General features: G+C 34.6%; 1 protein-coding gene across 1 annotated transcript in view; it reads right to left on the reverse strand.

Annotated features, from left to right (window-relative positions):
* CTNNA3 (catenin alpha 3) overlaps positions 1–24,643 on the reverse strand; it is a 1,798,979-nt gene that overhangs the window by 329,817 nt on the left and 1,444,519 nt on the right. The window contains exon 14 of the mRNA XM_047826392.1: positions 8,104–8,255. Within this exon, the coding sequence (XP_047682348.1) occupies positions 8,104–8,255 (152 nt within the window). The remainder of the gene's footprint in view (positions 1–8,103; positions 8,256–24,643) is intronic.

The raw sequence follows: 24,643 nt of genomic DNA on the forward strand, positions 1-24,643 counted from the left end.
TTCAACAAACTGCCTAAAAAGTAATTTGGGGGATTTATGTGTTTTTAACTGGCCCATCGACGAAGGGAAGTCAGTGAAGTAGAAAGACTCCTGTTGTATAAAAACACTTAACTATTTCCTGCTCCTGAGAAAAAGGAAAATGTTCTGAACCAGGTGCCCTAAGACCCCAAGATTTCAATCTGTTACTTTCCCTGTCCGTGTGTGACCTCAAGTTGCTCACTTCATTTACACACCTTTTACAAACTCATTTGTAATCTAATAATCGTTAGACACATTGTTACTACTATAACATAAAGAAAAGAAAAAGTAAAGTGGTTGAGTGAAGATGATGAATTTCAACATCCTGTAAACCTCAAAAGTTGAATTTCAAAATGTATGATAATCAAAGGGCAGCTTAAAATTTAATTATACCTGCTGAACATATGCAAAATACCAAGAGGAATGTGAAACCTCTTTATAGCCTTTGGGGAAGAGTGAATCCTAGTAACTAAAGCACTCTGCAAAGTAGCAGGAAGGAAGTGCAAAGAAGGAAGGGCAGATAGTTTGACCTACCAAAGAAAGGGTAAAAAAATTAGAGCACCTAGGAGAATGGAAACCACATGGGTGCAAAAGGGTGGAGAAAAGCTCCTGGGACCCTACAATGGGAATAGCATGGAATAGCAGAAGTTGCACTGGGTGGTCACATGACTCAATGAACTTGAAGGAAGGACCATTGTAATATTCAAATATTTTGGATGATTAGATTTACAAAGGAAAATTAATAAAGGTGCAATTAGATCCTTGGAAAACCCAGTCAAAATTTTAGTTATGAGCCAAAACAGACTAAGACAAGGGTCAGCAAAATTTTTTCTGTAATGAGCCAGGCAGTAACTGTTTTAGGCTTTGTGAGTCATACTGTTACTGCTATGGTTACTGTTGCCATTACTAAAATTGCCATTATAGGGCAAAGAACTATCTATTGGTGTTATTCCTAAAATTAGAATTTCATATAACTTTCAGATGTCAAAAAATATTATCCTTCTTTGAAATTTTTTCAACTGTTTAAAAATACTAAAATCATTTTTAGCCCATAGGTCATACAAAATAAGATGGTCAACCAAAAGCAGCTCCATGGCCCTATGTTTGCCATCCTTGACCTAAAATAATACATACTAATTTATAAACATGAGAAATACAAATCAACAAAAGAGGACCATATATTAGAGATATTTGGTGGGGTATCTGGCTGGCTCAGTTGGTTGAGCCTCCGACTTCGGCTCAGGTGGTGATCACGCGGTTCATGGGTTCATGCCTGGTGTCGGTGCTGACAGCTCGGAGCCTGGAGCCTGCTTCGGATTCTGTGCCTCCTGCTCTCTCTGCCCCTCCCCTGCTTGCACTCTCTCTCTCTGTCTCTCAAAAACAAGTAAATATTAAAATATTTTTTAAGAAGAAATATTTGGCAAGTAGCCAGTTATAAAGTAGAAAGGTATTTGTTTTATTATAATATTCTAAACATCAGCAATTTTCGGTAGTTCATGCAGGCCTTTTTAATTAATCCTAATTAATACATTCGATAGGACTTTATCTAAATAAAATTACCTCATTGTTAACGTGCCGACTACTAGGTAAAACATTATTAATTTTTAAAATCAACTTTATCCACGTAATTTACCTGTAATTCTAAGTGTACAGTTTTATAAGTTTTGACAAATGAGTGTACCCATGTAACCACCTTGGATTATCAGTTTTCATAAAAGAGTCTACTGGGAGTTTGTTTTGGACAGCATTATATCTATAAATCAATTTCAAGATAATTGTACACCTTAATAATATTGAGTCTCCCAGTCCAGGAATATGATTAACTTTCTCCTAATATGTGTTTTCTTAATTTTTATTGATAATGTCTCATAATTTTCAGAGTGTAAACCTTGTATAAGTTTGTTAAATTTATCAATTATTTTGTTATTTTTGACGCTGTGCTAGATTTACTTTATTTAATTTTTTTTTTTTTAATTTTTTTTTTTCCAACGTTTATTTATTTTTGGGACAGAGAGAGACACAGCATGAACGGGGGAGGGGCAGAGAGAGAGGGAGACACAGAATCAGAAACAGGCTCCAGGCTCTGAGCCATCAGCCCAGAGCCTGACGCGGGGCTCGAACTCACAGACCGCGAGATCGTGACCTGGCTGAAGTCGGACGCTTAACCGACTGCTCCACCCAGGCGCCCCATAAGTGTTTGTTTATTTCTGAGACAGATACAGAACATGACTGGGGGAGGGGCAGAGAGAGAGAGGGAGACACAGAATCAGAAGCAGGCTCCAGGCTCTGAGCTGTTAGCACAGAGCCTGATGCGGGGCTCGAACTCACAAACTGTGAGATCATGACCTGAGCCGAAGTCGGTGGGTGAACCGACTGAGCCACCCAGGAGCCCCAGATTGTACCTTTAAAAGATATATTTTCTAATTGTTGTGATAAAATAGAAATACATATTGAGTTTCATTGCATTTCTCTACTGTATATTTATTAATTAATTAATTTTGCCCTTATCCTTTCCTCCTCCCCTTCCTTAGTGTTACTACCAGAGTGAAGTTTTTTGTTGTTTTAATTTTTTTTTTTTTTTAGGATTTTTAATGTGGTTGATCATATAATTTGCAAATACAGGCAGTTTTATTTTTTCTTATAATCTGTACACTTTTTTTACTTTGTTTCTTGATTTACTGTACTGGCTAGAACATCTACAACATCTCATTGCACTGGAGCATGGACATTCTCACTTTGTTCCCAATGGTAAGGAATAATGTTTTGCCCTTAATTTTTAAGTGCAATGATGGCTAAAAACTGTAGAGTATGCTTTCATTTCCCTCTACAGTAAAGAAACTATTATCATGTAAGATAACAAACTAAATGATAACACATAAAATTGAGACTGGAACACGTCTTGATTTTACAGAATATTCCTTTCACTATTTCTTCATTTCTGATCTTAATTCAACAGAATTTTAGTTGGACCAGATAACATTGTCCACCAGTCAGTGACTAACTGACACCATCAGTCTTTTCCTCCCAAAGTTTGAATGTGAGACTTCAGAGAAACAAACAACAGTTTGGTCCAGAAGACATATAAAGCAAAATAATTTTTTGAGGTGAGATGCAAAGAAGTTATGCAGAGCAATAGAAGACATTCAAGTAAATCATGACAGTGCAAGTAAGTTAAATTAAGAAAATTGTATATAATTCCAATGAAAGCCATCTATCCATTCCTGAGGGTACAGTAGAATCAGAAAAAAAAGGGGGTTTTCTGGCTATATAAACTGAAGTTATATATTGAACTGTGTTCCAATTTTAGAAGCCATGTAAATTATTCATGTAAAAATGGTTCATGTAAACTGGGCCACATAAATGGTTTTTTGATTTGCTTTATTTTCCTTTGTTTCTTCAAAAAATAAACTTCAATCAAGTGATATCTCCAAAATTTGTTCTTATTCTCTGAAATATGAAGTTGGACAACTAACACAGAAAATCTAAACTTAGTGATGGTCCTGAAAATCTTCACATTTGGTTTGGAAAGCGTCTCTGTATTTCCTACGTGCTTTTGATAAGTCACATACGAAAATTCACAAACAAAATATGTGAAGCCCACATTCTGCATACCTGTTCAAAGGCTGAATTTTTGCTGAATCTTTTCCTCTTTTTGATGGTGTTTCACTACTAGCCACCCATGTTTCTCACAATTTAATTATCTTGTCCTTTAAGATTTTTACCTATTTCTGGTTAAGCACATTTCCCTAAAAGATGAACCATCAAGAGTCCTTCTTGCACATTTCAAGAAGTTAATAAAAACAATATATAGAATTATAATGCCAGCTTAAAGTCATATAGGCTCAAAAGCACAATTTGCATTAAATAATCTATAATTCACATACACATTAAGTCTCTTATGTAAAACAGTATCTTGAATAAAAACATAATTATTTGTTTAGAACTTTATCTTTTAAGGTACTTTTGGGCTTTGGCTTCAAGTTGGCCCATGGGCACATTTCTATAACTTCTATAGATAACATTCTTCAACATATAAAAAAATAATTGGGGCGCCTGGGAGGCTCAGTCAGTTAAGCATCTGACTTCAGCTCAGGTCATGATCTCACAGTTTGTGAGTTCAAGCCCTGCGTCGGGCTCTGTGCTGACAGCTCAGAGCCTGGAGCCTGCTTTGGATTCTGTGTCTCCCTCTCTCTCTCTGCCTCTTCTCCACTTGTGCTCTCTCTCTCTCTCTCTCTGTCTCAAAAATGAATAAAATGTAAAAAAATTAAAAAAATAAAGTAAGTAATAAGTAGCTTCAGTAGTACTAGCATTATTCACAATAGTAATAGCAATAGGAACTATTTTTTTATAAGACACTACTGTTTACTGAGTACTTCATTTCTATTAGCTCATTTTGTCAGCATAATAATATTTTGAAGTAGATTTAATACAGTTTATTTTACAAAGGAAGAAAACTGAGGGTTAGAGAGATTTGTGACTTGCTTTAATCTTATCATATGAACTCTTAATAACTATAAAACTTATACATAGATATTAAACCTCAAAGAAAAATATTTAATATTCCCTATTCTCTGAGGTTGTTAAGAATGAGATTCCATAAATTTATTTGTCCACAAACTGAATCCAGTGGAGATAGCAATATTAAATGTCACAGCATTTTCTCTTAGAATATTTAAAAATATTCTGAACACTTGCTAACACATTTATTCACCCCCCAAAAAGTTACAGACAGATATAATCATATTTTTATAAAACCACATAAAATTTCAAGCACTGAAATTTTTTAGCATTTTGTTTTTTGTTTTATTTGTTTTGTCTTTAGTATTTTATTAATAAGCAGCTTGAAGGGCACTGAAAGCACTCTGGAAATTCTGACATAGGACAGTAGTCTGTAACACTCACAGGACCGTAGCCTAGTCCTCCTTGAACTTGCCTTAATGTTGACATTCTTTAGTTACTTTGAAGAAAGCATCAAATGCTTTGTAGTTCTAAGGTCAGGATATTGGTCAGCATTAAATTTGACCTTATTAAGAGAAGATTACACCAGATCAATTTTATTATCTTCTATGACAAAGGGATAGTCTTCAAAGGAAAAAAAAATATTATAGATTTTATTAATTGTACCTGAGTTAGACTTCTACTTTCAATCTATAATCCAATTAGCAGTTAAGTACAGAGGTTTATGGATCATCCTCCAAGGAATCCTTGTAGTTCTGTAGAAGTTTCCCTAGAAATTACCTAAGAAACTGGACACGCAAGCCCAGAGATGCTGAGCCTCTGGACTCTCCTTCATGGTTTCAAGAACAGCAGCTCTGTTTTTTATCTGTTTTATTTTATTCGTCCATAATGTGTGTTTGAAGGAAGAATATATCTACCTCAAAATTCAGAAAACATCCTTACAAACCACACACTTGCCAATATGTTCTTAGTTGGATGGAACATCAGATTCTAAGGTCTCTTAACACTAAGATCCTTAACTGGAGCTAGCTACTAGAGATTGCAGTCAGATGAATGTCCAATATAATCCAATATTTTTATTAGTAATCTAGATGAAGGAATTTAGATTACAATCTCATGTTTCTAACTGAGGCTAATTAGGTACAGTCACAACCAAATTTAAAAGCAAACTGATAAATTATATGAAAAATCATTTAGAAATGTAATAAAGTTTAAATCTGGTATGAGATTTATGACCTGAGAAAACATATCAAATCAAAACAGAGAAGGAATATGTAGGCAATAACAGGGTAAAAAATAAAAATAAAAGGAAATTATTGTCTATCCAATAATCATGATATTTAAGAGAAGAAAAGTAAGTTCACAGCAGTTGGCTGTATTATTAGCAATAACATACAAACAAGTCTTCCACTTCATTTGATTTTGGACAGGCCCTAATTAGAGTATGCTTTTTGATAGTCTCATTTGAGAAGTTTGTTGAAAAGTTAAATAAGGACTAGTAAAGAACACAAAATACTGAATTATTCCTGTGAGGAAAAATTAAAATAAATTGAAGTATGTACTTTGAAAAAGAGATGACTATAGGGAAAAATTACAGCCCTCTAAGGCTGTTAAATAATTCCAATAGATTGCTCTCTTGCCCAACAGAGGACTGCTTGGTCAGTATGAGGGATATATAGAAATAATAGCAAGATACTTTGACTTGCTATAAGTAAGCTATTTTGATAAGAAGGAAATTATTAAATACTAAAACATACGAATGGGAGAAATTACAAGACTTTTTTCATCTGTAGATAGTTTTTTCAGGGGAAAAAATGTATTTCCTACGCTGGTTCACCTATGCTATTTCATTGGTTTAAACTTCTCACATATCCACCCAAGGATACTGAAAATGCAGGTGTTTCACTCTGGAAAGACCATTGCCTGAAATTCATGTGTCTTCACTCAACGTTTCTTTTCTGGTTCTACCCATCTTCCCCCCTTTGGGTTATTACCAGTCCACCAGCCCACTAGTCTACATGGGAAAGATTTAAAATCCTTTTTGGAAGAAAATATTTGATAAAGGTACTTTGCAGCTTAGACATAGTACTGGCACAATACCACGGTTCACGATCACATATAAACAAATACTTCCTGGCTTTCTCTTTTATATGTATGATTGGCTCGCTTTCAGGTTTTGCCATGCTCTGACGTGCTGGATCCTATATCTTGACACCTCTGCTTTTCTCTTAGAATTTCTTTCATAAGCATCCATCTGCCCTGCCAGTGTCTTCAACTTCTGTTGGCCGTTTCCCTTAAAAGATTCCCAAACAACTCCACTTTTACAGACTGCTCAGTGTAACCTAACTATGACATTCAGACCTGCCAGATACTGTTGGTGCTCTGCCTGTATCTCTTCAGCACTTCTATTGTACATTTATAGTTTCAATAACAGTTAAATCTAGAGGCTTTCAAATTAAATTATATTAATACTTAACAAATTACACTCACCATCCCTACTGACTCCTTTTTGTGCAAGCACCTGCCACACTGCCTAAGGGTTGCTTTTTGGGGGCACAAGAGCTTGACTGACCCATGCTGGAGGTTTTAGTAACACCTCTGAGGAGAGGTAGCCTTTAACCAAGGATGAATAGGTAGATAAATTGGGTTTCGTTCACCTCGGGTAAGATAATTCTGAGGTGTATTCAGTACTATCACCCAGAGTTCCCAGCAAGATCGAGCCCTAGTTGCCAGTAGTGATGCATAATTACATCTTGCTGGTTTACTTCCCCTCCCTGCCTTATTTTTTTCTGTCTTACTTTCTCCTAAATAGACTAATAGTAACACAAATCCTTACCTCATGGTCTGCCTCCATGTGAATCCATCCTAAGATAAAGTACCCCTGTATCTTTACATTTGCATTTTCCAGAAAACCTCCACTGTTTTTTAAATAAAAATTAAAAAAATACTCCACATTAATATTTGAGTAAAACCAAATAAATAATCCTGGCCTCTGTGTATGCAGTATGCCCACGATAAACAACTCATTTTTGCCCTTAATAAGATGGCATATATTTCCCCAAACAGACAACTCCTAGATTGGGACAGTTCATGTGTTTATTGTTCCTGGCAGCTCCAAGTGAGATTTCTTTTCTTTCTTTTTTTTTTTTTTTACCAAGTGAGATTTCTTACAGAATATTCTGAATCTATAATCTAGTATGAGAGGGTTTGACCATAGAAACAACCTGTTTTAAACAGACGCATTTTCCTACCAATTTTAACACAGTAATGAGAAAGATCCTTTCCTTTCCATTCAAGAAAAGAAAGCAAATTATTTTATGTATTTTTCCTTGGCTTCTGATCATGCTATGTGACACCTCAGTGAATTCTGCACACAAGGAATCCTATCATTTCTGCACACACAGCAGTTAAATGTGCTCATTTGCATAAGTTATAACCAAATACATAGTGAAAGTGTTGTTTGTGACAGTAGATTTGACTTCAGGGATACATACGAATTTCTAAAGTTCTAATGGATTTCGGCATTGACATTATGAAATAGAGATAAAATATTTCTTGCCATCATTCCAAGCATTCCAGATGGTGAAGGGCATTACAATAATTGAATGGGAAGCAAAGCAAACTTACCCGAATCATCATGACTGAACATCTGATATCGTGGATTGTATCATAGATCTTCTTTGAGATGTCCACAAATTGATCATCATCAAATACATCCAAAGAGTTTTTACTTAAGGCTTCCAAGGCAACATTCACTTGTGTTACAAACTCAGGAATTGCTGTTAAAATTAATAAGAAAGATAAGATTGTTCTATTTGTATTTTCAGATTTCTGGAGTTTCATAAAAAATATGAGATATTTTTAAATAAATATTTGATTAATAGAATTTTAATTATTTTTTAATGTAAAGAGACCAAATATTTTGTCAGGATAATTTTGGATCTCTGAAAAGTAAACAGAATCAAAGACAATAAACCACATTTTTATAGAAATATTTTCAAAGATTATCTTTCTCCTTTATGTCACTTTTTTTCTACCCAGCCTGGGACCATATAATCATTTCTCATCCTATCCAATATAAGCCTCAAGAAAGTACCAAAAAGAATTGGTGTGTTAACAGTTGAAATTATAAACATGAAGATATTCAAAGAAAGAAATCACTTGAGTTGCTAAATATAGGAAAATGTAATTAAAGGTAATAACTCTATCTCATAGAAATAATAAAAAAAACAATAAACTTTCTTTTGTTAAGATATTTTCCCATTCGTCAAAAGGCGGGGGTTCCAAGATGGTGGTATAGGAAGACCCTGAATTCACTTTCTCTCATGGGCACCAAATCTGTAGGTATATGTGGAATAATTCCCACTGAAAAAGAACTGAAAACTAAGTTAACAGTTGTCTCCACAACAATGGATTAAAGGACCATATCACGAGACGTAGGAGAGGCAGAGATGCAGTCTTCCCAATATCCAACCCACACAATAGGGAGGAAATTTCTTGAATCCAGAGATTCTCCCTAAGGAGTAAGGAGTTTGTGCTCCATATCAGGCACCTCAACACCTAGGATCTACATTAGAGAGATAAGAGGTGCTGGGTGATAAGTGAAGGAGATTTATTTGCTAATCTTAAGACATCTGCCAGAGGTGCAGGGACAAGTTGGTATGTTCTCTGGGGATGGAGGTGCTGATAATACCATATTTATTCTCTCTCTCTAGCTTGCTAGCACAGGGGGGTGTGGGCAAACACAGCCTCACTAAAGCCAAGGGTGTGCCCACCCAAGCACTCTTCTCCAACAATGTGAAAACTGCAGATATACCCTGTCCCCAACCACTCTTTCATAGGTTCACTAAAAGCCCTGGGATTTGCATCTTTTGGCCTCACCCAAGCTTACAGGTGCCTCCAGAAAGGAGCTTATACACTCATCTGAACTCCAAATATTGCAACTGTAAACCAAGGGACACCTCTCGATTTCCTAGCGTGGAAGTCAGCTAGGAGTCAGCTAGGGACCAATTGTGGTCCCACAGGATTATGTATATGTACATACATTAAAAGCTGCTGCCTAAGGATTTGGCTTCCAATCAGCTGAAACCAGGTGCTGACTGAGATCACTCTCTTTTGATACACTGAGGATGTGTCTTGGCACATCCTCAAAAATTGGAACCTATCAAGAATATATAATCCAAAAACAACAACAAAATCAGGTTACTTAGGCAATCACAAAGGTTCAAGACACAACCAAAGCAAGGGCAAAGTTGAACTCCTACACAAAGCCACTGCTTCAGTGCTGAGAGAAGTCACTATTTCACATGATATATAGAAACAAACACAAAGGGTGAAACAAAATGGGGAAACAGAGGAATATGTTTGAAACAAAAGAACAGGATGAAACCTCAGAAAAAGACCTTAATGAAACAGAGATAAATAATGTACGTGATAAAGAGTTCAAAGTAATTGTGATGTTCACCAAATTTATAAAGATAAAGAAGAATGAATTAACACAATAAAAACTTCAACAAAGGCATAAAACATATAAGTAGGTACCATAAAGAGGTCACAGAGCAAAAGAATACAATAACTGAGCTGAAAGATTATATTAGAGGAATTCAGCAGTAGATTAGAAGAAGGACGAGAATGGATCAATAATCTGAAAGATGGGGCAGTGGAACTCACATCAAAAGTGCAACAAAATGAAAAAAAAAAGTAAAGATAGCTTAAGAGACCTGTGGGACAACATCAAGCAGAATAATATTTGCATTACAGGGGGCCCAGAAGGAAAAGAGAGGGAGAAACAGGCAGAAATTGAATTTGAAGAAATAATGTCAGAAAATTTACCTATCTTGGGAAAGGAAAGAGATATCCAGGCCCTGGAAGCACAGAGGATTCCAAAGAATATAAATCCAAAGGGACCAACACCAAACACATTATAAGTAAAATGTCAGAAGTTAAAGATTAAGAGAGAATCTTAAAGCAGCAAGAGAGAAACAACTTGTTATATATAAGGCAATCCCCATGTGACTATCAGCTGATTTTTTAGCAAAAACATTGCAGGCCAGAAGGAAATAGTATGATATATTCAAAGTGCTGAAGGGAAAAAGCTTTCAAATAAGAATAATCTACCCAGAAAGGCTTACATTCAGAATTGATAGAGAGATAAAGAATTTTCCAGACAGCCAAAAGCTAAAGGAGTTCACCATTAAACTGGCATTATAAGAAATGTTAAAGGGACTTCTTGAGGCAGAAAAGAGAGGTCACTTAACGAATAACAAGAAAACATATGAAAGTAAAACTATCGCTGATAAAGGTGAATATTTAGTAAAGGTAGTGAATTAACCATTTATAAAGGTAGTATGAAAATTAAAGACAAAAGTAATAAAATTAACTGTAACTATAGTAATTAGTTAAGGGAGGTACAAAATTTGAAAATGTAAACTGTGATATCAAAAACATAAAATGTGTTGGTGGGGGGGAGTAAAAATACAGAGGATTAAAATGCATCCTAAGTTTCTATCAACCCCAAATAGATTCATATATATACACACCCACACATATATATGTATAGGTTCTTTTATATATATATATATATATATATATATATATATATATATATATAGCTTGTTATATGCGAACCTCATGGTAACTACAAAGCAAAAACCTATATTAGATACATTAAAGGCAAAGAGTAAGGAATGTAAACAAGACATGAGAGTCACCAAACTACAATGGAAGAGAGCAAGAGAAGAAAGGAACAAAGAGGAACTATAAAAACATCCAGAAAACAATTAATCACATTACAATAAGTACATACTTAATTACTTTAAGTGTTAATGGAATAAATTCTCCAATCAAAGAGTGCTAAAAGGATGAGAAAACAATACAACTGCATGCTACCCACAAGAGATTAAAAACAGACCTAAGGAAAAACAGACTAAAAATGAAGGGATGGAAAAAGGTATTCTATGCAAATGGAAACAAAAGGAAAGCTGGTGTAACTATACTTAGATCAGTCAAAATAGACTTCAAAACAAAAACTGTAATAGAAGACAAAAAATAATAAATAAATACATAAATAAATAAATGGCTGTTATATAAAGTCAGTCCAACAAGAGGATATAACATTTGTAAATATTTCTGCACCAATAAGGAACACCTAAATATATAAAGCAAATATTAAAAACCTTAAAGGGAGACATTGACAGCCATACATTAATAGTAGGGGACTTTAATAACCCTACTTACATAGATGGATAAATCATCCAGACAATCAATCAATCAATCAATCAATCAATAAAACAGTGCTAAACAGCATATTAGACCAGATGGACCTAACAGATATATACAAACATTCTATCCAATAGCAGGAGATATACATTCTTCTTACATGCACACGGAACATTCTTCAAGATGGATCACATGTTAGGCCACAAAACAAGTTTTAATCAGTTTAAGAAGAATGAAATCATATCAATAAACTCTTTGACACCATGATATGAAATTCAAATTTCCTCAATTGCAAAAAGACAACTGGAAAAATCACAAATATGTAGATATTAAACAACATCCTAAAGAACAGTCAGTGAATTAATGAAGAAATAAAAGTATAAATTAAAAAAATACATTGATATTAATAAATGTAAATATAAAAATTCAATATCAGGGTGCCTGGGTGGCTCAGTTGGTTGAGCGACTAACTTCAGCTCAGGTCATGATCTCACAGTCCGTGAGTTCAAGCCCCGTGTCAGGCTCTGTGCTGACAGCTCAGAGCCTGGAGCCTGCTTCAGATTCTGTGTCTCCCTGTCTCTCTCCTGCTCATGCTCTGTCTCTCTCTGTCTCAAAAATAAATAAAAACATGGAAAAAATTTAAAAATTTTCAATATCTATGGGACACATTTCATTAATAAAAATCAAGATCATCTCCAATAATACACAAAAAGCATTTGATAAAATTCAAAACTTATCATAAAACCCTTCACAAAATGGGTATAGATGAAACATACATCAATATAATAAAGTTCATATATGAAAAACCCACAGTAAACATACTCAATGATTAAAAGCTGAAAGCTTTTCCTCTAAGACTAGTAATAAGACGTGGATGCCCACTCTTACCACTTTCCCTCAACATATTATTCAAAATCCTAGCCAAAATAATCAGAGAAGAATAAGAAATAAAAGACTCCCAAATTCATAAGGAAGAAGTAAAATTGTCACTCTTTGAAGATGACTTGACACCATACGTAGGAAACCCTAAAGTCTCCACCAAAAATGTTAAAACTAATCAATTTTAGTAAAGCTATAGGACACAAAATCAATAGACAAAAATCTGTTCCATTTCTCCACGTTAATAATGAACTAGCAGAAAGAAAAAATTAATAAAACAACCCTATTTATAATAGCACCAAAAAGAATAAAATGCCTAGGGATAAATTTAATCAAAGAGGTGAAAGGCTTATACACTGACAACTGTAAGACATTGATGAAATTTAAGATGACACAAATAAATGGAAAGATAATCCAAACTCATGAATTTCAAGAATATTGTTAAAATAGACATACTATCTAAAACAATCTAGAGATACAATGCAAATTCAATCAAAATTTCAATGACATTTTTCACAGAACTAGAAAAAATATTTCTAAAATTTGTATGGAACCACAAAAGACCCTGAATAGCCAAAATAATCTTGAGAAAAAGGAACAAATATGAAGATGTCACATTCCATGACTTCAAACTATAATACAAAGCTATAATCATCAAAACAGCATGGTATTGGCATAAAAACAGACAATAGATCAATGGAATAGAATAGAGAGCCCAGAAAAACTCATACATATATGATCAATTAATTTCTAACAAAGGAGCCAAGAATATACATGGGAAAATATGCTGGGAAAACTGGACACCTACATGCAAAAGAATGAAGCTGGACCACTCTCTTACACCATACACAAAGTTTACTCCAAATGCATTAAAGACTTAAATGTAAGACCTGAAACCATAAAACTCCTAAGTAAACATAAGCAGAACCAAAGAAGTCATCAGAATTCCCCAAGATGGAGGCCCAGTTGGAAGACCCTAGGCTTGTATTGTCCAATGAACACCACTAGATAACTAACAAATCATCCTAAATAACCCAGAAATTGGCCGGAAGACTGACAGAACAAATTCCACAATTAAACAGAGAGGTGCCCATATCAAAAAAGGTAAGAAGTACAGAGATGCGGTTTATGGTGAGAAACAGATTACAGCACTGTGGAAGGGAGGGAGCCCTGTTGCAGAGAAGGTGGAGAGGGAGAGAGAGAGAGAGAGAGAGAGAGAGAGAGAGAGAGAGAGAAGCAGACAGGGAACACACAAGGAGAACAAGGAGAACATTTTCCCAGAGCTATTGGCTTAGAAAATGAAAGCGGCTGAATTTTGTGAGTTCTTGCTAACAGTAGGACTTAAAGCCTGGAGTTTTAAAGGTCAGGGAGCTTGGCTGGGATAGAGCCTGGAGGGCGCTGCCTTGCTCCTGGAGAGAAGGCAGGCAAACAACCCAGGGGCAGATAGCACGGAACTGTGATCCAAAGAATGTCTGAGACACACAATGGGGAGATTATTCACTCTTAGTGTGTCTTGGAGAGGCAGCATTTAGAGAGATGCCTCGCTGGGAACAGGGGAGCTGGCCTGTGCCATTTCTCTCTCCCTCTCCTCAGCATAAACACAGAGCCACCTGTGGGAGGCAGCACAGCATTTCAGCCCAAATGCTGGTTGCCTAACCTACTTACATGAAGTCCCACCCTCCTGTGCTCTGTCAGGACTGCCCTTCTCAGTCCACCTTGCCTCAGTCCCAGTGTGGTGGGCCCCCCCTCAGAAGACCAGCACAAGCCCCTACCCACAACATATCTCCCAACCAGAGAAATCTGCAGGGTCTCAGTTCTGCTGGAGTTGGTGCCAGGCCTCATTTCATAAGCAGACTAGAGCAAACCTAGTTCAAACACACCACATTTAGGCCAGGGATGAAACACTGCCCAGAGAAGGCAAAGGGAGTCTCTGCAGTGACTGGTCTGAAGGATAAAACAGCCAAAATACAATAGTTGAACTCATGAAGCACACACTGGAGACACTCCCTGAAGCTCCAGGCCTCGGACACTACATGATCTCTTCTTCATACTTTCAGGAGCAGGAGACATAACTGGATTTTCTAACACATAGAAGAAGGCAGAGACTTTGAAAAATGCCAAGATGGAGGAATTTATCATAAATGAAAGAATAAGGTAAGGCCATGGCCAGAGATCTAAATGAAACAGATATAAGTAACATGCCTGATGGAGAATTTAAAGCAACAATTGTAAGGATGCTCACTGGGTTTGAGAAAATAGACTACATCAGTGAGAACCTTACAACAGAAATAAAAAAAAAAGTTTTAAAAACCAAAGAAGAATACAATAAACAAGATTGGAAACAGGTTTGATGCAATGAATGGCAGGCTGGAAAAAGCAGAGGAATGAATTAATGACATAGAAAACAAAATAATGGGGTTCCTGGGTAGCTCAGTCAGTTGAGCATCTGCCTCTTGATTTCAGCTCAGTTCATTATCTCACAGGCCTCACGTAGGTCTCTGCATTCTGCATGGAGTCTTCTTAAGATTCTCTCCTTTTCTCTTTGCTGTCTGCCCCTACCCTACTCACTCTCTCAGGAACAAAACCAAAAACAAACAAAATAAAACAAGAAAAATAATGGAAATAATGAAGCTGAACCAAAGAGAGAAAGAAGAATTATACAACACGAGAATAGACTTAGGGAAATCAGTGACTCAATCAAAAGTAATAACATTCTCATTATAGGAGTCCCAGAAGAAGAGAAAGTAAAGGGGGCAGGTTTATTTGAGGAAATTATAGCTGAAAACCTAATTTGGGGAAGGAAACAGACACTCAAATCCAAGAGGCACAGAGAACTCCCATGGAAATCAACAAAAGCAGGTCAACATCAAGATTTATTGTAATTGAATTAGAAAAATATAGTGATAAAGAAAAACAAATCTTAAAATCAGCAAGACAAAAGAAGTCCTTAACTTACAAGGGAAGACCTATAAGGCTAGCTAGAGATTTCTCAACAAAAACTTGGCAAGCAGAAGGGAGTGGCATGATATATTCAAAGTGCTGAATGGGGAAAATCTGCAGTCAAGAATACTCTGTACAGCAAGGCAATCACTCAGATCAGAAGGAGAGATAAAGAGTTTCCCAAACAAAACTAAAGGAGTTAGTGACCACTAAACAAGCCCTGCAAGAAATATTAAAGGGGACTCTGAGTGCAAAAGAGAAACCAAAAGTGACAAAGACAAGAAAGGATCAGAGAAAATATCCAGAAATAACAACAAAACACATAATAAAATGGGAATAAATATATATCTATCAAAATTACTTTATATGTAAATGGACTAAGTACTCCAATTAAAAGACAAAGGGTGTCAGAATGGATTTAAAAAAACAAAACAAAACAAAACAAAACAAGACCCAGCAGGTAGCCTTTCCTCTGCCATTCTGCCTGCTGCTCCTGTGCTCCTATTCAATAAACTTCTATCTTCTTAAAAACAAAAAACAAAAAAATAAGACCCATCTATACGCTACCTATAGGAGACTCATTTTAGACCTAAAGACACTTGCAGATTGAAAGTGAGAGGTTGGAGAAACATTTATCATTTAAATGAATGTCAAAAGAAAGTAAGAGTAGCAATACTTATCTGGGACAAACCAGACTTTTTGTTCTTGTATGGTTTTTGTATTACTTTGGTATCAGGGTAGTAATGATTTTGAATGTGTTCCCTCTATTCCATTATTTGTAAGATTTTGGTAAAGACTGTCATTAACATTTTTTTTTTTTTTTTGATGTTTAATAGGATTCACCAATGAAATCATGTGGTCTTGGGATTTTCTGTGCTGGGAGATTTTTGATTCCTAATTCAATTTTCATTCTTGTTATTGGTCTAAGAAGATTTCCTGTTTCTTGGATTCAGAATTCATGATTCAATCTTGGTAACTTGCGCATTTTTAGGAATTATGTATTTTTTTTTCTGAATTACCCAAGTTGTTAGTAAATAATTGTTTATAGTAATCTGTTATCACACTATGTATTTCTGTGGTTATCTGTTGTATTGTTTTCTCTTCCATTTCTCATTTTGGTTTTCGAGTCTTCTCTCTCTCTCTCTCTCTCTTACTCTTTCTTAGCTAATGCAGTAAAAGCATGGCCAATTTTCTTTATTTTTTGCAACAAATGGTCATCGCTCTCAATGTTATTTCATTATTTATTCTGGTCTCTATTTTATTTGTTTCTAACTTTTTTATTCCTTGTTATTTCCTTCCTCTACTAAATTTCAGCTAAGTTTATTCTTTTTGTAGTTCCTGTGCATATTGTTAAGTTATTTATTTCAACTTTTTTTCTTAAGAATTTACAGCATAAATTTCACTCTAATATCTGCTTTTGCTACATCCCATAGATATTAGAATATTGTGTTTTCTTTTTCTATTGTTTTGAGACACATTTTGATTTACTATTTGATTTCTTACTTGGTCTAATGCTTGCAGTAGTGTGTTGTCTAATATTTATATTTTAAATGTTTTATATTTACCAAAAAAGGAAAACATAGGCAGTAAGCTCTTTGATAGTGGTCTTCAGGTTGCATTTTTGAATTTTACTTCAAAAGCAAAGCCAACAAGAGAAAAAATAAATAAGTAGGACTACATAAAATTAAAAAGTTTCTGGCCAGCAAAGGATATCAATAAAATGAAAAAGAAACCTACTAAATGAGAGAAAATATTGGCAAATGATGTATTTAATTAGGGGTTAATATATAAATGACATAAACAACTCATACAACTCAACACCAAAAAAAACAGTGTAATTAATAAGTGGGCAGAGGGGTATCTGGGTGGCTCAGCCGGTTAAGCGTCTGACTCTTGGTTTCAGCCTAGGTCATGATCTCACCGTTTGTGAGATCAAGCCCCATGTCTGATAGCATGGAGCCTGCTTGGGATTCTCTCTTTCCCTCTCTCTCTGCTGCTCCCCCACTCACTCTAGATTTCTCTTTCTGTCAAAATAAATAAGCATTTAAAGAAATAAAAATAATTTAACAAATGAAAAAATTGGCAGAGAATATTTACCCAAAGAAAATGAGACCACTAATTCAAAAAGATATATGTTCATTGCAGTATTATTTACGATAGCCACAATATGAAAGCAACCTAATTGTTCACTGATAGATAACGGATAAAGAAAAGGCAATGAGCTTGTGTGTGTGTGTGCGCGCGCGCATGTACATGCACACACACACACACACACAATTGAATATTACTCAGACATAAAAAAAGAATGAAACCTTGTCATTCCCCAAAACATAGATGGGCCTGGAGGTTATTATGTGAAGTGAAATAAGTCAGAGAAGGACAAATACTTTATGATTTCACTTACATGTGGAATCTATATAAAACAAAACACATAAACAAAAAAAGCAAAACAAAACTAATAAAGAGAACAGATTGGTGGTTATCAGAGGAGAAGGGGATGATGGGTGTATGAAAAAGGTGAAGGCCAATTGTATGATGATGAATGGTAACTGGACTCTTTAGTGTATACAAATATTATTATGTTGTATACCTGAAACTAACATATACCAATTTTACCTGGTAATAATTAGATCAAAATAAAACAGTATGCTTCTAGCATAAAACCAAACACATAGACCAATGAAATAGAATAGAAAGCCAAAAATAGGCCCATGCATCTCCAGTTTAATCTGTGACAAAGGTGCCAAGAGCACACAATGAGGCGTGGATATTGTCTTCAGTATGTGGTTCTGGGATAACTGGATATCCAAATGCAAAAAGATGGAACTGGACCCTTATATCACAGCATGAAGACTTAAACATATGACTTGAAACCATAAAATTACTAGAACACTGGAAAACTACTACTTGGCATAATTGACATTGGTCTCAGCAATGTTTTTTTTTTGGAAATTACACTAAATAACAGGTAACAAAAGTGAAAATATACAAGTGGGATTGAATTAAACTAAAAAAATGCATAGAAAGGAAACAATTGGCAAAGTGAAGAGAACCTATATAATGGGAGAAAATATCTGCAAACCACATATCTGGTAAAGGGCTAATATCCAAAATATATTAAGAATTGATACAACAATTTATACAAGAATTATTTTAAAAACAAATAATAATAATAACCTAATAATCAAATGAGCAGAGTGAATAAACATTTTTCTAGGAAAGACATACAGATGGCCAACAGGTATATGAAAAGGTGCTCAACACCATTAAATATCAAGAAAATGCAAATCATATACCTCATACTTGTTAGTATGGTTATTATCAAAAAGGCAAATGATAACAAGTGTTGGCGAGGAAGAAGAGAAAAGGTAATACTTTTATACTGTTGGTGAAATGCAAATTGATATAGCCACTATGGAAAACCATATGGATATAAATACAGCATGATCACAGTCATATGTAGAATTTAAGTTGAAGTCATAGAAGCAAAGAGTGGAATGGTGGTTGCCAATGGCTAGGAGGTAGGGGAAATGAAGAGATGTTAGCCAAAGGGTACAAAGTTTCAGTTATGCAGGATAAATGAGTTCTGGAGTTCCAAGGTACAGTATAGTAACTATAGTTAATACTACTATATTAGAGTAGTTAAAATTTGCTGACAGTAGATCTTAAGTGTTCTTACTACTACAAAAAAAAAAGTAATAATGTGAGGTGATGAACATGTTATTTATCTTGATCGTGACAATCTTTTCACAATGTACATATATATTAATATATCATGTTTTACATCTTAAATATATACAATTTTTATTTGTCAATTATCTCTATGAAGCCAAAAAAATAAAAACATAAAAAAATGTAAAGAAATAGATAATCATATGCAAAAATTTCCAAAATAACATAATATTGAAGGAGTCTAAGGATGCATCCGTTAATATGGTCAATCTATAGATTGCCCTTTTTTAAATTAAGATTTCAAAGTACTCTCAAAAATTTCTCTTAAGTTTACTTTAAAGGTTAATGATAGTAACATTCATTAACTCTTCACTAGATTCAAGGCACTTTTGTAAATGTGGGCTGTGATTTAAATGCTAAAAAAAATACCCTTGTTAATCTGGGGTTAAAACTTAGTTGAATGGTAAAGACAATGAAAAATGAGGAATCTTGCCCAGGGTAGTTCTGCAAAACAGAGATATGAACTCACACTGCCAGGATGTACAGTCTACACTCTTAACTACTATACTATGTTCTATTGAAAAAGTCTCTATACTCTTTACTACAATATTATATTTAGGAAGCCTCTGCCCTATGTGAAGATGCAAAATTAGAAGAGATTAATTTTTAGAGCAATGATTCTACCACTAGAAGATAAGAAGTACTTTATCTTACACAAAAATATTGATAAATATTATTTTTCCTATATCCAAATCTCTGTCTGCATGTATTGCATATCATCTCTTACAATCCTATCTATGTTTTTGATATAGGGAAATGTTGGTGATATTGGGCACTAAAACTTTATTTAGTCCCCTCTTTCTTTTACCTACTAAAATATATTATTTATACCCTACTTCTTAACTCCTACATCTGTCAGGAGCATCTACCCTGGCCTTTCTTCTGTCCATTCTTTACGTATAATAAAAAGTGTTACCTGGTCATGTGTGGCTATTTAAAATTAAATTCATTAAAATTAACTAAAACTTAAAATCCAGTCCCTCAATCACATATTTCAAGTGCTGTTGACACATGTGGCTGGGTTGACTACTGTTTTGAGATGGAGATACTGAACATTTCTATTATCACAGAAACCTCTTTGGATAATAATATTCTATAGTGAGATTCCATGACACCACTGTCTCACTTTCAATGGATGGGATATCAAAGGCAATGAGAGAGCTAACTCATACTACCTCACCTAGGAAAGAAGTCCCAACCCACAGCTTCCATTTATATGGATGTGAATCCCAAAGCACAGCTCTAATCTAGATTTTTTCCCTGAATTCTAGAACTCTGTATCCAACTGCCTCTTAAAAATTCTATCTAAATCTTTCATAATACCTTAAATTCATCCTATCTAAACACTCACTAAAAAGAGTTCTTCTCATCTACCAAACAAATGTACACAATACATTTGTACACAATAATACTTAAGCTCTCCCTATCAAAGCCTTCAATCTGTTACAGTATACTGTCTCTAGAAGAGTGAAACTACTACCATCATCTTCCTGTGTAGATCTTGGCTAAAAAAAAGACAAACAAAAAATCATGCAAGGGTCTAGTTTTCACTGCCATGTGAGATAATGTGAGAAAGATTTAGAGTATTTTAAGGAAAATAAAACATAGCCTTTTCATTATTGCTACATGATTACATTTTAACTCCTCTAGAGGCCTTTTGATAATAAACTAATATTAGCTCCAATTAAAATAAAATCTTTCAGAAGCAAATGTTTAATTTCTGAAGTACAGATGGAAACTACTACTTTTTCACTCTAACAGCATAAATGAACTACTCAAAGCTGATATGTAATACATTTCTCATTTCATTAGCTTAAACATCAGCTGTGGGTGTGCTTTACTCATACTATGGACATATGGTTGCTTGGATGAGACTAGAAGTGATTTTTTTTAATGCTTTCAAGAAAATACAAACTGAGTACAATTAAGTAGCCAGTTAATGGTAATTTAGAAGGAACAACAAATTGACAAACCTGCCTTGAATGCATAATCTACCTAAGTTTCATGAAAATGAGTTTTACACATAAAATACCATGATGTTATACAGTCATTGATCAAGAAAGGAGGGGGCACCTTAAGCAAATTCACTCTAATCAATTGAAATGCCAGGTAGTATAAACTGTTCTGATGTTTAGAGCATAGCTTTACTAAACAAAGGTGGCTTCTGGGTCAATACATTCTAAGCTTCAAACTTAATGTATCTTGTCTATTTTATATTGCCAAATTCTAAAACAGTCCTGAGCTCTTTAGAAATCTGTACTTTCTCTATTGACTTTATCACAATATACAGAATATGGCACTGTGCTAAGCATTTTATATGCATTGCCTCCTGTAATACTCACAGCAGCCCTGTAAGGCAGGAACTATTGTTATCCAGATGAGGAAACTGAAATCATACAGCTAATATGTGGGAGCTGATAATTGAGACTGCAGAGCTAGCTCTCTGAACCCCAATGCTGTACTGACTCCTTTTGATAAGTATAATCCTTGGGGCTTCTTTATTGCAGTGATCCTGAGAGAATGCATGTTAATTTCTGGCCATAAGGACAACAAATCTAAAGGGCCAGCTTTGCCTGGGCCTTGAATCTCTTTCTGGTAGTAACCCAAGAATATTTTACTCCTTCTTAAACCTTGCTAAAATTATTATGTGCATTTGAAAGTAGGTGAGAGTACATAATTGTAAGAATAAATAGGTCAGAAAAGAATTCAGACTCATTACAGGTAATGATTTAAATTTATGTTATCAAATTATGTTTTCTATCATTTGTAAAACTCAGACTGAAATATTTCTGATTATAGATTATCTTTGTAAGTTACTAATGGTAGAGATATTTGGCTTTGAAAGTTCACTTAACACTAAGTTATCATTTCTTTACGTTATGCTAAGTAACTGGGAAGGAATTAATAATGGCAGAAAATGCAATTAAGCAAACTTCTATCAATGCTCCATACCCTTCATTTCTTTTGTTGAAAATACATCGATTATTATAGTTTATATTTTTAACATGTAGGAATCCAATATTATGTATCAAAAATGTACTTGGTCCCTCAAATTATATTTTATAAAATCCAATGGCTTGTCAGAATTGTGCCATTTTTCACATGAGCAGATCAAGAATCAGAGTTGAGTGCTTTATGACACATCACACAGTTAACAAGACCTCACTATTCTACTCTACACATACCTTCCAAACATCTGGAGTATCTCCAAAAATAAAAAAAAAAAAATTAAATAGAGAAAAAGCCTTTGTTATAGCTTCATGATACTTATAATCATTCCCCTTTCTACCAGGATCTCTTTTTACATATGACATTCTGAATCACTGCATATGTGATTCATATGAATGTGAATATACTTTATATACTTCTAGTGACTTTATATACTTCTTCATATACTTCTAGTGACTTAGAAAATGAACTCCTTTATCTGGAGCTAAAATTTTAAAAAATTTGATGTATCTAAATAATATGTTTTTTTAAATATTTTTTTAAATGTTTATTTATTTTTGAGAGACAGAATGTGAGCAGGGGAGGGGCAGAGAGAGGGAGGGAGACACAGAATCCGAAGCAAGCTCCAGACTCTGAGCTGTCAGCACAAAGCCCAACGCGGGGCTCAAACTCACGAGTCATGAGATTATGACCTGAGGTGAAGTCAGGCGCTTAATCAACTGAGCCACCCTGGCACCCTAAATAATATATTAATATTAAGAAATAATATATCTTGATTTAAATGTTCTAGAAATTTGTCAATGACTATTTAATATAAAATTTTTTCTCTTTCCTACTTCATATCATTGTCAAATTTGTTTACATCACAATGACTGGTTAAATAAATATAATTATTTAAATATCTAAAACTGAACCTGAATCAAATAATATACTATGATGACCTTGCTTGCTTATGTACCACTTTATTTTCATGGAGTTAAAAATCACCTCTTTAAAAAAATTTTTTGGAGGGGAAGTTTCTTTTGTATTTTTCAGTACAAATTTTCAAATATTTAAATTATCAATATAATCTTACTTCTCAAAATCTATCAATCTAAATCTTTACTAAGTGTGATAGCTAACCCTCCTCATGGCTCCCAGTGATCCCAACCTCCTGGTTTTTATGTCTTTCTGTACCTTTTTCCTACACTGTACCAGATCTGTGTACCCTGTAAGATGTAGCATAAGTGATGGTATGTTACTTCTTAGAATATGTTAAGAAAATACATCAAGGATTCCATCTTAGTCATTCTCTCTCTTTCACATTGTTTGCTCTGTGAACTTTAGCTATTAGGTTGTAAACAGCCCTATAAAGAGGCTCATAAGGCAATGAACTGACACAGATAACCAACAGCTATCAAGGATATGAGGCCTCAGGTCAACAGCCATATGAGTGAGCTTGAAATGGACCCTCTAGAAAATTTATAGCAATACGGGCTTACCTCAAGAAACAAGAAAAATCTCGAATAAACAATCAAACCTTACAAGAAGCTAGGAAAAAAGAACAAAGCCCAAAGTTAGTAGAAGGAAGGAAATAATAAAGATCAGTGAATACATGAAATAGAGACTGAATTTTAAAAAATAAAACAGATCAATAAAATAAAGAGCTGATTCTTCGAAAAAATAAACAAAATTGATAAACCTTTAGTCAGACTCATCAAGAAAAAGAGAAGGCCCAAATAAAATAAGAAAAAAAGGGGTGCCTGGGTGGCTTAGTCAGTTAAGTGTTAGACTTCGGTTCAGGTCATGATCTCATGGTTTGTGAGTTCAAGCCCCACATCGGGCACTGTGCTGACAGGGCAGAGCCTGCTTCGGATCCTCTGTCTATCTCTCTCTCTCTCTGCCACTCCCCAGCTCATTCTCTCTCTCTCTCTCTCTCTCTCTCTCTCTCTCTCTCTCTCTGTATCTCTCAAAAATAAATAGATCAGCATTTAAATAAAATAAATAAAAGAGAAAAAGTAACAACTAACACCACAAAATACAAAGAATTATAAGAGACTACATAAACAATTATATGCCAACAAATTATACAATCTAGAAGAAGTGGATAAATTCCTACAAACATACAATCTTCTAAAAAGTAATCAAGAAGAAATAGAAAATCTGAATGGGAAGATTATTAGAAATGATATAAATTAGTAATCAGAAAACTCCCAACAAATGACAGTCCAGGATTAGATGGCTTCAGAGGTAAATTCTATGAAGCATTTAAAGATAGTTAATACCTATCCTTCTCAAACTCATCCAACAAAATGAAGTGAAAGGAATGCTTCCAAAATCATTCTACAAGGCCAGTATTACCTGATACCAGTACCAAACAAGATACCACACACAAAAAAGAACTTTAGAGGCCACTGTCTATGATTAACATGGATGCAAAAACCCTCAGAAAATATTAGCCCCCTAAATT

This window comes from Prionailurus viverrinus, chromosome D2 (assembly GCF_022837055.1).
Source record: "Prionailurus viverrinus isolate Anna chromosome D2, UM_Priviv_1.0, whole genome shotgun sequence".
NCBI classification, from domain to species: domain Eukaryota; kingdom Metazoa; phylum Chordata; class Mammalia; order Carnivora; family Felidae; genus Prionailurus; species Prionailurus viverrinus.